General features: G+C 37.2%; 1 protein-coding gene across 1 annotated transcript in view; it reads right to left on the bottom strand.

Moving 5' to 3' along the window:
- Positions 1–17,501, bottom strand: part of SLC9A2 (solute carrier family 9 member A2) — a 111,928-nt gene that overhangs the window by 55,992 nt on the left and 38,435 nt on the right. Inside the window, exons 2-3 of the mRNA XM_037143392.2 lie at positions 14,536–14,999; positions 8,017–8,267 (exon numbers count right to left, since the gene is read on the bottom strand). Coding sequence (XP_036999287.2) covers positions 8,017–8,267; positions 14,536–14,999 — 715 coding nt within the window. The remainder of the gene's footprint in view (positions 1–8,016; positions 8,268–14,535; positions 15,000–17,501) is intronic.

The raw sequence follows: 17,501 nt of genomic DNA, 5'->3' as shown, positions 1-17,501 counted from the left end.
GAGGTAAAAGGTGCAGGAGGGAGAGAGAGAACAGCAGATAAAACTCAGGTAGAACAAGTTTTACAACTCTATATTTTACAGATTCTGAGAGAGGCATGTTGCTCTTTTTCTCAGTTCAGAAATTGCCTAACCCCTTGGCCCATTTTCCTTTCTATATGGCTGACCATTCCTCTTAAGTGAAAAATGGAAATTACTGAGCATGCTCAGCACAGCATGTCACATGCCTTCATTATCATTAACCTTAAAATGTGTTTGTCAATTGAAAAAGAAAGTGCAATTAGCAAGAAGTATAATAGGAATTTCTAAACCCAGTGCAATTCAAATGTGGAAAAAGTACTAGTTCTATAAAAGACGTGTACATGGATATGTAATTTTAAGTCTATTACACTGGATTCCCTATTCCAATGTCCCAAGGTAAGTAAAGTAATTACACTGGGAAATGCACACAATGTGCTTTTCAAAGGGGGACAGGCACATGTATGATTTATACCATACAGACATATTACATATGGTTAAATTTGAAATAGCATACTAATGACCCCACATTAGAAAACAGGGTGTTACCAGCAAAGGCAGTCCTGAGAGGGAAGTTCATAGTAATATAGGACAACCTAAAAAAGATAGAAACATTTCAAATAAACAACCTAACCCTACACCTACAAGAACTCCAGGAAAAACAAATACTGCCCAGAGGAACTAAAAGGAAGGAAATAACCAAGATCAGAGCACAATTAAATGACATAGAGAATAAAAGAACAATTCAAAAGATTAATAAATCCAGGAGCTGGTCCTTTGAAAAGATAAACAAAATTGACAAGCCTTTAGGCAGATTCATCAAGAAAAAAAGAGAGGGGACCCAAATAAACCCAATCAGAAATGAAAGAGGATGCATTACAACTGTTACCAAAGAAATACAAAGGATTATAAGAAATTACTACAAAGAACTATATGCCAAGTAATTTGAAAATCTAGGTAAAATAGACAACTTTCTAGAAAAATGTAATTTTTCAAAACTGTGTGAAGAAGCAGGAAGCCTGAAGACCAATAACAGCAGATAAAATTGAAGCAGTAACCAAAAAGCTCCCAACACACAAAAGCCTTGGACTACGTGGTTTCACAGGAGAATTTTACAAAGCATTTAGGATGAGCTAACCCCTATCCTTCACAGATTATTCCAAAATATCCAAGAAGATGGAAGAGTCCCAAACTCTTTTTATGAAGGCAGCATCATCCTAAACCAAAAACCAGATAAAGACACAACAAAGAAAGAAAACTTCAGGTCAATATCGCTGATAAACATAGACCCTAAATTCTTCAACAAAATATTGGCAAACCACGTCCAGCAATACATTAACAGGATCATACATCATGACCAAGTGGGATTCATCCCAAGGATACAAGGGTGATACAATATTCATATATCCATAAATGTAATACATCACATAAAGAAAACAAAAGACAAAAATCACATGATCATAGCAATAGATGTGGAAAAAACATGATAAGGTACACCACCCATTTATGATAAAACACTCAGCAAGGTGAAAATAGAGGGAGCATTCCTCAATATAATGAAAGCCATATACAAGAGACCTACAGCTAATATTACACTCAGTGGGCAAAAACTAAAACCTTTCCCACTAAAATCAAGAAGAAGACAAAAATATCCACTTTCACCACTCCTAGCAACATAGTTTTGGAAGTCCTAACCATAGCAATCAGACAAAAAGAAGAAATAAAAGGTATCCAAATATGAAAGAAGGAAGTAAAACTGTCATTGTTTGCAGATAACATGATAGTGTACATAGAAAATCCTATAAACTCCACCAAAAACTACTCAACCTAATAAGTGAATTTGGCAAAACAGTTGAATACCAAATCAATATTCAGAAATCAAAGGCAATTTTGTACATCAACACTGAAATATCAAAACAGAAATCAGAAAAAAAATCCCATTTGATATAGCAACAACAAAAATAAAGTACCTAGGAATAAACTTAAACAAGGAGGTAAAAAATCTGTACTTAGAAAACTACTCAACACTGAAGAAAGAAATTAAGGAAAACACAAACAAATGGAAGCACGTGTCATACTCATGGATTAGAAGAATTAACATCATCAAAATGCCCACAGTACCCAAACCAATTTATAAACCCTATTAAAGTACCAATGACATATTTCACAGATATAGAACAAACATTTCAGAAATTTATATGGAACCATAAATGCCTGGAATAGCTGCAGCAATTTTGAGAAAGAACAAAGTAGGAGGGACCTCAATACTTGATATTAAACTGTATTACAAAGCCACTGAAATCAAAACAACCTAGTACTGACATAAGAATAGACACATAGATGAATGGAACAGAGAGCCCAGAAATAAACCCAACTCACTATGGTCAATTAATATTTGTCAAAAAAAGGAAGAAGCATAAAATGGAATAAAAATAGTGTCTCCAACAAATGGTGTTGAGTGACTTAGACGGCTACAAAAAAATGGCACTCTGTCACCAATTTACCATACATGAAAATGAATTCAAGGTGGATAAAAGACTTAAATATAAGTCACGACAGGATAAAAGTCCTAGAGACAATTATGGACAGGAAAATTTCAGACATTTCATGCAGCAATATCTTCACTGATATGTCCCGACAAGGATTTGATCTCCAAAATATATAAAGAACTCACACAACTCCACTCCTGGAAGACAAACAACCCAATTAAAAAACGGGCAAAGGATTTGAATGGACATTTCTCCAAGGAGGACATATAGAGGTACCAGAGACATATGAAAAGATGCTTAATATCACCAGCCATCAGACAGATGCAAATTAAAACCACAATGAAATACCACTTCACACCAGTAAGAATGGCCATCATACACAAATCAACAAGTGCTGGTGAGGAGGTAGAGAAAAGGGAACCCTAGCGCACTGTTGGTGGGAATGCAGACCGGTGCAGCCACTGTGGAAAACAGTATGGAATTTCCTCAGAAAACTGAAAAATGAAACTGCCTTTTAACCTAGCAAATCCACTGCTGGGATTATATCCTAGAATGGAAGGGCAGATAAAATGCTTTTCAGATAAGGTCAAGTTCAAAGAGTTCATTATCACCAAGCCCTTGTTATATGAAATGTTAAAGGGACTTATCTAAGAAAAAGAAGATAAAAAATGTGAACAGTGAAAGGACAACAAACTCACAGTTATTAACAACCACACCTAAAACAAAAGCAAACTAAGCAGACATGAAAAACAGGAGTGGAGTCACAGAAATGGAGGTCACATGGAAGGTTAGCAACAGGGGAGTGGGAGGAGGAGAGAGGGGGAGAAGGTACAGAGAATAAGTAGCATAGATGATGCAGAGAAAATAGACAGGGGGAGGGCAAGAGTAGAATGGAAAATGTAGAAGCTAAAGAACTTACGACACATGGGTATGAACTAAAGGGGGGAATGTGAGTGGGAGAAGGTGTGCAGAGTGGATGGGAACGAAGGGGGTAAAATGGGACAACTGTAATGGCATAATCAATTAAATATATTTTAAAAATAGAAAAATAAGTATAAAAAACAAACAAAAAAGAACCCTGAAACACCAATCCATAAGAACCTATGCATCCCAATGTTCATAGCAGCACAATTTACAATGGCCAAGTGCTAGAAGCAACCTAAGTGCTCATCAGTAAATGAGTGAATCAAAAAACCATGGTACATTTACACAATAGAATAGTACACAGCAGAAAGAAGGAGCTCCTACCCTTTGCAACAGCATGGATGGAAATGGAGAGCATTATACCAAGTGTAATAAGGCAGATGGTAAAAGACAAATACCATAGGATCTCACCTTATTGACAAAACAAACAAGCGAGCAAAATATAACCAGAGACATTGAAATTAAGAACAATCTGACAGTAACTAAAGGGGAGGTGGGAGGGGATAATGGGGAGGGGAGTGGAAAGAGTTTTCAGGAACAACTATAAAGGTCACATGGACAATACCAAGGGGAGAATGTGGAAGCAAGGGAATAAGATGGGTTTGGCTGTGGTGGGGAAAGTGGTGGAGGGTAAATGCAGACAATTGTAATTGAACAAAAATAAAACAATTTAAAAATTTAAATAAATAAATAAAATAACTTTATAGATAATCACACTGCAATATAGAAATGTATCAAATCAACACACTGTATACCTTAAACATACACAATGCTATATGTGAATTATATATCAAGAAAAATATAAATAAATAATAAGAATTAAAAAAGAAAACAGGAGGCTACTTCTCAGCACACACTACAACATGGGTGTGAATAGAATTCTAGATCCAAAACTGTTTAAATCTCCTGTGATGTCTTACAGGTCAGTTTATTGTTCTAGTGCACAATGTACAATGACAGTGGTAGTTTAAATGTGATAAAGGACTTTTCCATACACTAAGTTATAAAATAAATGTTTACTTTGAAGTGGGAAATGAAAGTCATGTTTTTGATCCAACAACAAACTACAGCAGGGAATGACCTGTGCTAGTTACCAGGAATATGTGGCTTTATTTTCTCTGGTTTCCCATTTCCCAGAGAAAGTAAACCCATGAGCCCATCTTCATAGGAGATCAGGACTTGTAGCACAAACCTTCCAACCTCTGGGTCTCACAGTTATTTCTAAGCAGAGATGCACCAGGACACAAACTTCATCCAATACTCCAACTGTCCCCAATATACTGACTTGCTCCATCCCAATTCCTGTTCTTGAACATCAAGGAAATTGACAAACATATTTAGATAACTGTGTGGGTGCTCTATGACATTTACATATGCATTTCATGGAAATATAGTCAAGGTTCTAGTCAACACAAATTATTGCTAAATTGCTGCTGGGAAACTAGACACAAGTCCCACCCCACCAGTTTTTTAGGAACCTGATAATTAGGGGGTCATATTCTTTCAATAACACTGGTCAAAAAACAATGAGGAAACTAGAAGTCATACAAATGATATGAATAGCAACCAGGAAGATGCTGAACATTGCATTACTGGTGAAACTGGATTAATATGTTGCCTTATTTAGGTTCTCTGTGAAACAGAAAACCACCCAACTCTTCGATTTATGGCTTTCATTACAATTGGGTTCATCTCCTTGTACAGAGGCACTGACTTCCTCTACCACAAATTTCATCTGCATCTGACAAAAAAATGTGATAAGAGGCAGAAAACAAAATAGTCCTTAATCAAAGCATCACCTAACTCTGCAAGAGAAAACTTCCAGAACTAGACATATGTTTACAACAGCAAAACTCTGAAAAAGTACAGCAGGCCTTTGCATAGAGTCTAGTATATATTAAGCTGTAAATAAATGTTAGTCAAAATATAAATATTTAAAGGTATTGCATTAAGTATTTCTCACTGACCTTATGCTGGTTGTGAAAACAGTATACTAGGATTATTTTTGGAAGCTACAAAAACATTCACACTCAATGAGTAGCCTCCTTTGAAGTGATCCTCCAAAGGCTAACACTGGATCCAAACACCACAAGTCTTCAGCCAACTTGTGAAAACTTTTGAGAACATCTTTCTGAATCACTTAATGAATGATATACTAACTGTCTCTTTAATAAGAAATAATTTCTTGCCTTTATATTTTCTGCTTTATAACTATACCTCTTTAAAAGGCTAAACTAAAATTACATGATTTATGTCTTATTCATTAAATATTGCTATGAATGGCATTAAGCTATTTATCAAAATAAAATCTATCATCCAGAATGAAGGTTTTCTACTACTAAGATTATTCAAATGGATTTACATAAAAAATACCAGAACTTCAAATATAGTTTAGGTGATGCAACCTTGTTGTAATAAGTTTAGAGCATTGTTCTCACACATGGACATCACTAAATGCACATCAACCCAGGAAATTCTTGATACCTGGCATTCAACCCCAACAGTTGCATTACCATATTTCATATGAGACCTAACAGGCAAATTTAAGTAGTCTTCCATCTTAATACCAAATTGCTTCAGTATAAATCTAGCTGATGTATGTTTTCATTTCTTTCAAACAGAGTAAGAAATGTATCAAATCATTTCTTTTGAAACAGAGTTTTCATTTCTTTTGAAACAGAGTATTTTTAGTTCTTAAAAGAAAATAATTAATTGGGTTGTTTGTCTTCTTGGAGTGGATTCATGCGAGTTCTTTATATATTTTAGAGATCAAACTCTTGTCTGAGGTTTCATTGGCAAATATGTTTTCCCATACAGTTGGTTCTCTTTTCATTTTAATGCTGTTTTCTTTAGCCATGAAGAAGCTTTTTAATTTGATGAGGTTCCATTTTTTATTGTTTCCTTTTAAGTCCCTTGCTCTAGGAGACATACCAGTGAAAATATTGCTGCATGACATATCTGAGATTTCCTGCCTATGTTCTCCTCTAGGACTTTTATGGTGTTACAACTTATATTTAAGTCTTTTTCCCACCTTGAACTAATTTTTGTGTATGGTGTAAGTTGGTGATCAAGTTTCATTTTTTTACAGGTAGTTGTCCAATTCTCCTCACACCATTTGTTGAAGACACTAGTTTTACTCCACTTTATGCTTCTTTCCCCTTTGTCAAATATTAACTGACCAAGAGATCAATTAATATTTTAATTGATAGATCAATTAATATTTTAATTGATTAATCAATTAACATTTTAATAAACCCAGAGATTTGAGTTTATTCTGGGCTCTCTGCTCTGTTCCATTGGTCTATGTGTCTGTTCTAATGCCAGTACCAGGCAAAAGACCTGAACAGACACTTCCCTAAGGAGGACATACAGAGGGCCCAAAGACATATGGAAAGCTGCTCAGCATCACTGGCCATCAGAGAGATGCAAATTAAAACCACAGTAAGATACCACTTCACACCAGCGAGAATGGCCATCATAAACAAATCAACAAGTGCTGGTGAGAATGTAGAGAAAAGGGAACCCTAGTGCACTGTTGCTGGGATTGCAGACTGGTGCAGCCACTGTGGAAAACAGTATGGAATTTTCTCAGAAAACTGAAAATAGAACTGCCTTTTAACCTGGCAATTCTACTGCTGGGATTATATCTTAAGGACCCTGAAACACCAATCCATAAGAACCTATGCATCCCAATGTTCATAGCAGCACAATTTACAATGGCCAAGTGCTGGAAGCAACCTAAGTGCCCATCAGTAAATGAGTGAATCAAAAAACTATGGTACATTTACACAATAGAATAGTATACAACAGAAAGAAAGGAGATCCTACCCTTTGCAACAGCATGAATGAAACTGGAGAGCATTATCCTAAGTGTAATAAGGCAGATGGTAAAAGACAAATACCATAGGATCTCAACTTTAAGTGGAATCTAATGAACAAAACAGACAAGCAAGCAAAATATAACCAGAGACATTGAAATTAAGAACAATCTGACAGTAACCAGAGGAGAGGTAGGAAGGGATAATGGGATGGGGGAAGTGGGAAGAGTTTTCAATAACAACTATAAAGGTCACATGGACAAAAACAAGGGGAGGGGGTGGAATCAGAAAAGGGAGGTGGGCCCTGGCTGGTGTAGCTCAGTGGATTGAGTGCAGGTCTGTGAACCAGAGGATTGTGGTTCAATTCCCAGTCAGGGCACATGCCTGGGTTGTAAGCCAGTTCCCTACAGGCCAGTTCCCAGCAGGGGATGCACTAGAGGCAACCATACATTGATGTTTCCCTCTCTCCTTCCCTTCCCCTCTAAAGATAAATAAATTAATTAATTAATTAAAAAATTATATATATATATATAAAGAAAAGGGAGGTGGGAATGGCTGGGGTGAAGGGGGAAGTGGTGAAGAGTAAATGCAGACAATTGTAATTGAACAATAATAAAATAATTAAAAATAAATAATAAAGTAATATTAAAAAGAATGTAATTACACCTACTTTTTATATAACTTATTTAACTTTAACATGTTTACTTAGAATACATAAATCCAATAAAATGTCATCATTATTTGCTTTTAACAAAGAATTAAATACTTACGCCATGATACCTGAAAGGTGAAACATTTCCGCTGTAATATAGGACAAATAACTGTACAGGAAGACAAAAAGTGGCTCGATCACCCGTATGTTATGTGTGAACCGAGTAGTAAATGCTGCTATAAATCCCAGGAAGATGCCAATCAACACGCCACCAATCCCTACAACAAAGAAGTTGGCGATTCCTGCAAATATGTCAATGGTCTCAATGGTTTTCATCAAGCAGAAAGACTTGAACAAGTTGTACAGGACCTGTGGGGGAAAGAAGGTGCACTATCAAGACTCCTGCTCACATATCATCAGCACTGTGGCCATAGAACACTCTACCTATCCTTCTAGAGAGGACATTTCTTCTGTGTACAAGGTGGATAGTTAATAGCAAGGACTGTGTATTTATTTATTTTAATATTATAGTTAAGAGCTTTAAACAAAAGTCTTTCAGAACAGAATATTGTCAGGAAAACTTTTTTTATAAGTGACTGAGAGAAGACTTCAGTATCATTGCACAATTTACTCCTAAAACACCATTTTTAGATACCATCTAGAAGATTCTTTTGAATCAGTTGGTTGCCATCCAACACACCCTACTTGTATTACTGCTGCTTGTAGCTGCTTCTGTGAACTTAGTTACCTTTCAAGGCCCAATTGTGGAGCAATAATATGAAAGAACCCACCCATCAGTATAGGTGACCTACCTGAGGACACCCTCCTCCCAGAACACCAAGGGCCTCCTTCCTCCCTCCTCCTCTCCTTACCACACATACACAACTGACATATCATGAGACCCAAAGGAATTTTCTCAAAGAAGCCACAACCTGTGTGGTATGTGTGCACATGTGTACATATGTGTGTGCAATAACTATATGTATTTTGTGCCTCTAAAGTGATGAGACTACACTGTTGCTTGGTTTCTCAAAATTCTAGTCTTTACATAGTTTTACTTTAATTAAAGTTTCAAAATGTTAGGCACTTCATGTCTGCTGTGTAAAATTCTTTCAAACACATTTCTGAGGGCCACTAAGCCAACTGAAATGTAAAGTGATGGCTTGCACCCTACCACTTCTTCCACAAAACAGAAAGTAAAAAACAAGCCAAGTAGGTGCCCGACTTATTTTGCATTGATATTTACAGCCAGAATCTTCACAGAAACTTGCTGACAAGACACTGGGGACACAGGCCTTTTAGAGTATAGGCCATGCTACCTTTTTACTTGGGTTGTGAAAAACTCAAAATTGAACCTATTCACCCACAGTCACACAAAATACCAGGTGCAATACCAGAACTGAGGGCTCCTGACTTATTGGGTAAGTCTTTCATGTTTCACCCATGGGAGAGTGAGTCAGAATCTCTCTGCTAACCAGAGTATGTCCTGGAGAAAATCCATTTCATTTTTCCTACCTCACCAATGATCCTTTATAGCTACCACATTGCAGGCTTTGTGGGGTATTTTTTTACTCTTTTCTACTGGATCATAAACTCCTTGTACTCAAACATCACAACTTGTTATGATTTATTTGTTCCATGTTGTCTAGTAGAGGGCAATAAATGTCTGTTAGTTTTGGGAAAAAAACTGGATTAATAGAAAGCAGTGAGCTTTTCTTTTTTCCCAATTGTTAGTGTAACACTCAAAGCATTTGGTATAGTACTACCAAGAAATGACTTGAATAAGAGAAGAAAAAAGTAACTTACTCCCCTGAGGACTTAAATATCTTAAAGGTATGTATCATCATTTGCCAGAAAAGAAACTGGCTTCAAGTAGCAGCCACTTTCTACTTTAACCAAAGGCCTTCTGTGCACATCAGATTTCATCAGCATCAACAAGCCACAATTGCTTCCTGAGAGAGGATCAGAGATGTACTATTTATACCCCTTCCCTCCAAGTAGCAAAGGCCAGAAGGTGATGGTCATCTGCTGCCTGAGGATCCAGACAGATATCTGGCCACTTGGGCACTGCAATTCTGTCCCCTCCCTGTCTCCCACCTCACCCGTAAATCACAGATCTCTGTTCTCTAATGCCCCTCCAGCTACCACAAGACTCATTTCCTCTAAATTCCATTTTCCACTCTCAAGTTTAAATTCTTTGACTACCTAATTTTGGAAGGCTTCACACACCTGACACACTTTTTTAAAAAAATTGCTTTCCAACACCCTTTAAGTCTGGGAGAGGGTCTCATCAGCATTCCACAAAATATGCCATGCTTATTCATCACCGGTTCCCTTCTTGTGGTTTCTCTTGGTAGAAATCCAGCCCCTAAATCTAGGGAGCCTTTATCTGTCTTTCATGGCCCAGCTGAAGCTTCTCTTCCTCTCAAGAGCCTGGATGGACTCCTACAGCTCTTGCAACTCACCCTTTCCCCTGTCCCTTGGCTACATGAAGACCTCCCAATCCATTCAGTGTCTGCTAATATGCCATCTTATGTTGTCAGGGATTCTTGAGTGCCTACCTCATTTTCCAACAAAATTAGAAATTCTTTTTGCACATAACCCATGTCTCCTTCTCCTATCTCTCATCTCCTTATCCCACCCCATCCAGCTGATTGGTGACTGGCATATGGTCATACTCTCTCCAGAGCCACATTCCTGGCAGCTCAATCCAACAAATCTATCCATGGTATATTCTGTTTTTCATAGTCCTGTAGGTTTTGCAAAGAGCAGAGCCAAGGTGCAGGAACTTCACTCTAGAAACACTAGTCAGAAGCTCCAGTTTGTTCATTCTACTGCTTCAGCTTCCAGGGCAATGTTACAAGGAAATATCTTAGGTAGAGACATTCCCTTGACAACCAGAAAGCTTTCCATATCCTTCCACCTGTTTGACACTGAACTAGATACCTAGTGGTCAGAAAAAGATCAAGTTCTTATTACAACTGGCCACAGCTCCCTTTACTCGAGTTAAATCTTTTAATTTCACCACAAGGCATACTATACAGAAAAATGTTTTTGGAGTTATAATATATACCTGTAAATGTATATGCATGTGGACTATAGTTATGTCTCGAGTTTGTCCGTACAAAGTAGACCTCAGTTGAGACCTGTATTTTTAGAAGACTAAAATGCCAGTGATGTCTATTTGCTAACTTTTGTAATGGGTTAATTTGATAGTTGCATACTTTCAAAAATTTCTACTTATTATTATATTTTTAAAACACATATAGATACTAAAGTTAGATATTATCTATTTCAAATTCAGATTTAAAATGTTCAATAATTCAGCAAAACCATAATGCAAATATGTAAACAATTCAAAGATTTTTATCAGAATGTTTCTGCTCCAGAATAATAGCTTTTAGGTCACTTTTTCTGATGTGAAACACAAAGAATAATCATTTTGGGGTGAGGAATTTTGAATCTATTCAGCTATTTGCAAAAGCAAAAGAAAGTGCCAAGTGGTCACTGTTTATCCCCCAACTCTCTGAAGTCCCACTGCACAGTGCATAGTGACTGGCCATGAGTGCATCCCTCACCTCTTTCCAAAGAGCCAGCTTCCCTTACCCAAGCTTAGTTGTGGTAGATTGAAGAAACTTTAAGTCTTCTTGGAAAATGTATTAGAATATTCAATGGTTGTATTAACATGTTATAGAAATGATGTCGGAAATTACCATATAAGCATATGTCATTTGATTATGAAATACTCTTGAAATAGCAGGACTTCTCAAATAACTAAAAACCTCAACAACCTCTGCTTAATAAGAGAAATGTTAAATGTTTTCCTAAAATAAGTATAAGGGAGAACACAAAAATCCTTTTTAAGAAGCTCACTGTTATTTTTTTTAGATTTTATTTATTTATTTTTTTTAGAGAGAGTGGAAGGGGGAAGGAAGGAGAGGCAGAGAAACTTCAATGTGTGAGAGAAACATTGATGGGTTGCCTGTCGGCCTGCCGACTAGGCACGTGACCTGATTAAAAATCAAACCAGCGACCCTTTGGTTCACAGGCTGGTACTCAACCCATTGGGCCACACTAGCCAGGGCACCTTTATTTATTTGTTTTTGAATGTCATTTTTCTCCTTAATTCTAAACTACTATTACCCTGGAAAGTAACACAAAGAGTTTGACTGCGGTCATATATCCTCAATTTCTCTTTGCTTTGAGACATTTTAAGGTAGATTTTCTACCCTTCAACTCTTCTAGCTCTATATTTAATTTACCATGAGTTAGGAAAGGAGTTAATTGTGCTGCTATACAATTTCACTCGCCACCTAGACTACATTAATTCTCTCTGTTAATCTCCACCCTTCTGGTTGCAACTCATAGTTACTCATCATTTTCACTGTATGCCACATGGTCCATCTTTTTTATACCTTTCTCTATTTTATAAGTTCCTTAAACCTCTCCTAGAGGTGAGACTAGATGAATAAGTAAACAAATCTTCCATAAAACATGCCTACTCTATTCTTTGAGGGTTCCTGTCTCAGAGGCAAAATTATAATTTTTATACCATTTTTCTAATTATTTCTAACACCTGGTCAATTCAATCCACTATTGGATCTGTTTAGGGAAAGAAATATTTGGTGGTTTATTCTTTAGCATTAGGTAGGCAAACCACTGGGCATGTCCTTTTATCTTGTGGGTGTGGATTTAAGGGTCAACCCAGAGTATATAACCTACCAAGGAAGGCTCTTTCATGAAAAATCATACAGTCATTATGACTTATAGTCATTGGCCTTGTAACAAGAGCTTCCACACCCAAAGAGCAGCTATGCCCTTTTTCTGCCTTTGCCTTCCTGCCTGTATTGGAATGGCAGGCCCTCAATTTGGCCCATGGCCCTCTCTGGGTCAGTCCTCCCCCTTTCTCCAGAGAACCTCATCTGATGGCTTTGTACCTCTTGATCTGAAGCACAGGATGTGCTTCTGGAAGGCCTAGAGCCTGCACACACTTTAAACAGTAGCTTAGCAAGATGGTTTCCTAAGATGTAATTCTGTACAAACTCAAAGAATGGCCACTGAGGCATTTAAATGAGAAATCTTTTAAATGAGAAGAGAAGAGAAAGCAGTGTAAGGCCATGGTTTATCATTCTGAAACTGACCTGATTTTGCTACACTGTTCTAGAAGGAAGCAGCAAAGTGTGATGATTTTTTTGTAAAGTTTCCTTCACAGTAAATAGATCTAAGAATGCCATATTGAACTTTCCACAGTCCCCCTGAACAAGGGTATTTGCCAAACACAATTCAAACATAAAACTTGATGCATTAATAAATTAGAAAAAGTTATAAAATGTCTTCCTTATTATGGCAGTTTTCCAGTTCAAATTTAAGATTGGTGAGTTAAGGACTAATCAGTGTTCATTAATAATAAAATAAATGAGGTAGATTTTGTTACTCAAGTTAACTCAGCTGTCTTAACACTGTCATAACAGCTATTCTAAAAAAGTGGGAATTCCTTATTAATAAGTTATTTTCTACAAAATAATATTTACATGGAGTTAATGGACACTCTTCAAGAAGATATTATATTCAGTTCAGGGGGCTGAACATAGGCTAACAGAGGATAATGGTTGATTTCTATGTTAACTTTTAAATGAATCAGGGATAGCATCTTAATAACAGAAATTAATGGAAGGGATAATATAAATTACCTAAAGTACTTAAATACACTTTACTTAATAAACTTTCTCTCAATTTAATCAATTTTCTTATTTGCAAAATGGGAAGAAGATGTATTTCATAGATTGTCAAAAAGACCTGAGCACAAGGCAAACATTCACAAAAGGCTAATGGTATCATCAGTATCACCATTGCTACTGCAGAATTGTAACCTCCATAAAACAGCACCACCCTTGCTCACTAACTGGGTACCCAATGCAGCGTCACCTGAGTGAGTATAACTGGTGGGGAGCTCTTTGTAGGCCTGTGCTCAGAAGACAGGGTGGGGGTAAATTCTGCTACCATTGTGATCATAACAGCCTCTGACTCCAATTTTGAGTCAATTAATATAAATTAAAAATAATTTGCATTTTTAATTAATACCCACTTATGGAAAAATGGTGGATACCAGAAATATGCTGGCTGAGTAGCAATAAAAAGTTAAGTTCTGTGATGAAAACTTTTGCTACAATCATAAAATAAAGAAACCATCCCCAAAGAGAGAATGGCACTTAATATGTGTTATCTTTTCACTTGTATTATGTGCATCATATACTAACATCATTGCTTCTTACAAAGACTTTTGGGACCCAAAGTTCCTTAAATTCTGATCAAACACTATCACTTTTGAAAAGGCTAAATTAAGAAATCTCAGTGATACAAAGTCACAATCACTGTTATGCTTCTCTCCCAAGCAAGGATCAACAACATAGTTTGCATGACCCAGTGCAAAATGAAAATGAGGGCCCCGATGTATAATAATAAGTAAATATTAAAGCAATAAATTAAAATTTTACTACGAATTTCAAGACAGAGATAACAGAGCATTGAACTCAATGAAGGGCCCTTCTAGCACAGGGCTGTTCCTGTCAGAAAGCAGATGTAGGTCTGGGGGCAGCCCCCACATGTTGAAGAGGTGCAGGGTGAACACATTACTCACCACTGTCACTGCATCATTCAGCAAGGACTCTCCAAAGACCAAGATGTAGAGTTGCTCGTTGACGTGAATGTTCTCGAAGACAGCAAGCACAGCCACAGGGTCCACTGCTGAGATTAAGCTGCCAAAGAGCAGGTTCTGGAGCAAAGTGATGTCACTCAGGCCAAAGGCTTCAATCTGACAGATACCAAATAAGGACACCCCAATACCGATGGAATTCCAAAGTGTCCCAACCACAGCATACCAGAAAATGGTGCCGATGTTCTCAAAGAATGGGCGAGTAGGCATGAAATAACCTGCATCAAGTACAATGGGTGGGAGGAGGTACAAGAAAAATACATCTGTCTTCATCGCAGGGGGAGACTTTTCATCAACTCCAAAAATAATCCCACCTAGTAGAAGTCCAACCATTATGAGAAGACAGCTCTCAGGCACAATTGTGGGCAACTTGTGATAGAGATGGAAACCTGTTCAGAAAAAATAAAAACACAAAATTTGGTTCACGCAGGAATTATGGAGAAGACAAATATGTTCTCTTTGACATAACCAATAGGTTCTATTTCAAAATCTCCCAGGTCAACATAATTGGCTATAAAACTGGATTTACAGATTATGGTACAAAAGTCTGACAATCCCCTTAAAACTATTCACAAAGTACATTCAAGTACAAATTTAAATTTAAATCAGAAGTAGATTGCTGTAGGCATGCAATATATGGTGCAGTTTGTGTCTAAATTTCAATTGTTTTCTTAAATAGGACAATGCAACTTTATATTTGAAGCAGTATCATGATTCCCCACACATTATCTGGTGTACCACCTCCTGTCATCTGCATAAAAACCCAAAGGAGTAGACAAGGCATCCATTTTTTAAAAAATTTAAGTGGAAATGAAGGTTCAAAGAGATAAAGGGTCTTGCCAAGGTATCTCCATCACATGCCAGTTTTTGGATTGCTGCTATAACCTGTTATTGAGAAGAGTTTGTAATTTATTTAATATGTTTAACTTCAGATTTGTTCCTTTGGAATGTTGAATATGTTTAATAGTTTTGATGGTTGCTACTTCAGAGACATTCAAATCAATTCATCAAAGGTACATCGGAGATAACTACTGTATGAGGGATATAAACTTGCCATGATTTTTAATCTCAAAGAGTCTCCAATTAACACAAATAAACAAGTGTGTTTAGGATTTACATTAACATAAGGCACCTCATGATAAAGCCCCAGTGAAGTGTTAGGGAAACAAAGCAGGTGGAAATCTGCTGAGGGCATATGAATGAGGCAGCAGCTGGCAGGGCTTTATTGACAGAGAGATAGGCATTGAACTCATAGAGAAGGCATGAAGAGTCTCCCAGGGAGTGAAGAAGTGGAGAAAAATACCTATGCCCTTCTTATTGGCGGTGGGACTCAAGTATGGCTTTAATGCAGAGAGACTATGTTAGGGAAAGGCCTAGAGCAGAAAATGAAGAGGAAAACATGGTTGCACCAGCACATGGGCAACATGGGAATTAACTACACAATAAGGTCAACTGACTGGGCTTAGTGAGGACAACTCTTATTAGCAAGGTTACAGTGAGTCATCCTGAAGGTTTGTCATACATTTTAGAGTTAAAGCAGCATATGGAAATTATCTGAATTATAGGGAGATAATAGAAAAATAGAGTCAGACCTTAAAAAGTTATAATCACAGACTTTAAAAAAGTAAATTCTAGCTCCAGCTAGTGTGGTTCAGTGGATTGATTGAGTGCCAGCCTATGAACCAAGGGGTCTCAGGTTTTATTCTCAGGTCAGGGCACATGCCTGGGTTGCGGGCCAGCACATTGATGTTTCCCTCTCTCTTTCTCCTTCCCTTCCCCTCTGTCTAAAAATAAATAAAATCGTAAAAAAATAAAAATAAAAAGTAAATTCTTAAAAGCCTACAAATTGCATTCTAAGTCATAGCATAAAATAGTTTAAGAAAAAATCATAATTTGAAGAGATTTAAAGAGCTAATTTCTGAATAATTAAATTAGTATATTCATTTGGGTATTTAAAGCATTCCTCCAGCTTTGATTATTTTATTGTTCATATTATAGCAGACTCTAATAATTGTTGGACAGTATATATATTCACCTGGTTCAGCAAGTCTTTTCCCATGACTTCTAGCCTGTTGACCTCTCCATTAAACAGAGAAGTTAAAAAAGTTCACTGAAAACCACATCTCTGTAATCTCTCCTCATCTGACTCTTAACTTCTGCAAGCAATTTTCCCTATAGAATGAGGATGTGCCAGTAACAATTTCCCTAATCTCCTAGAGTCCATGTTCAATCAGCTCCTTTATGGAATGAAGAATCTGAAGGACAAACCTGTGTGCTGGGACCTTATCAGCTGCCATCAGACAGCTGTCCCTGGCTTTGGATCCAGCTCTCCCACTCCCTGTTTGTGGCTGTGGGCAAGTTGTTAACAGACTGAGGCCCAGTTTGCTCATCTGTAAAATGGGGACAATGTACCCATCACATAAATAACTGTAACGGTAACTGTGATGATCTGTGAGTTGCATGGCACTAACCACTGTGCCTACAATGCCACAAATGTCCCCTCTTCTACATGAAAAATGAATACAAGCAATTCTAAAGAAATGCACAGAAGCTGGGAACAGGATCCTCTGAAGGCAAACTGGAAAATAGGGAAGGCCTGCTTTTGATAGATCTCACTTTCTCTTCGTGCCTTTTTTTTTCTTTTTTCCTTTTTTGTTGTTTCTTGCCACTCAGCCTCAAGAATCCAGTGCTCTCTTGTAGGGGTACCATCTGTCCCTGTGTTGAAGGGATATCCTGATTCCTAAGAATGGAGGGTGGGAAACCAGAGAGATAAAAGAATAGAAGAAACAGAGACCGCTTTATTGCATCACACAGACCAACACCTGCCATGCTCAAGTGATATCACTGATTGTAACCAGGGGCCCAGGCAAACAGGGCACAATCAAGGAAAA

This window comes from Artibeus jamaicensis, unplaced genomic scaffold (assembly GCF_021234435.1).
Source record: "Artibeus jamaicensis isolate MK-2021 breed Jamaican fruit bat unplaced genomic scaffold, CSHL_Jam_final contig_384, whole genome shotgun sequence".
NCBI classification, from domain to species: domain Eukaryota; kingdom Metazoa; phylum Chordata; class Mammalia; order Chiroptera; family Phyllostomidae; genus Artibeus; species Artibeus jamaicensis.
The sequence above is the reverse complement of the archived record's forward strand: the minus strand, read 5'-3'. Positions and strand labels throughout refer to the sequence as shown.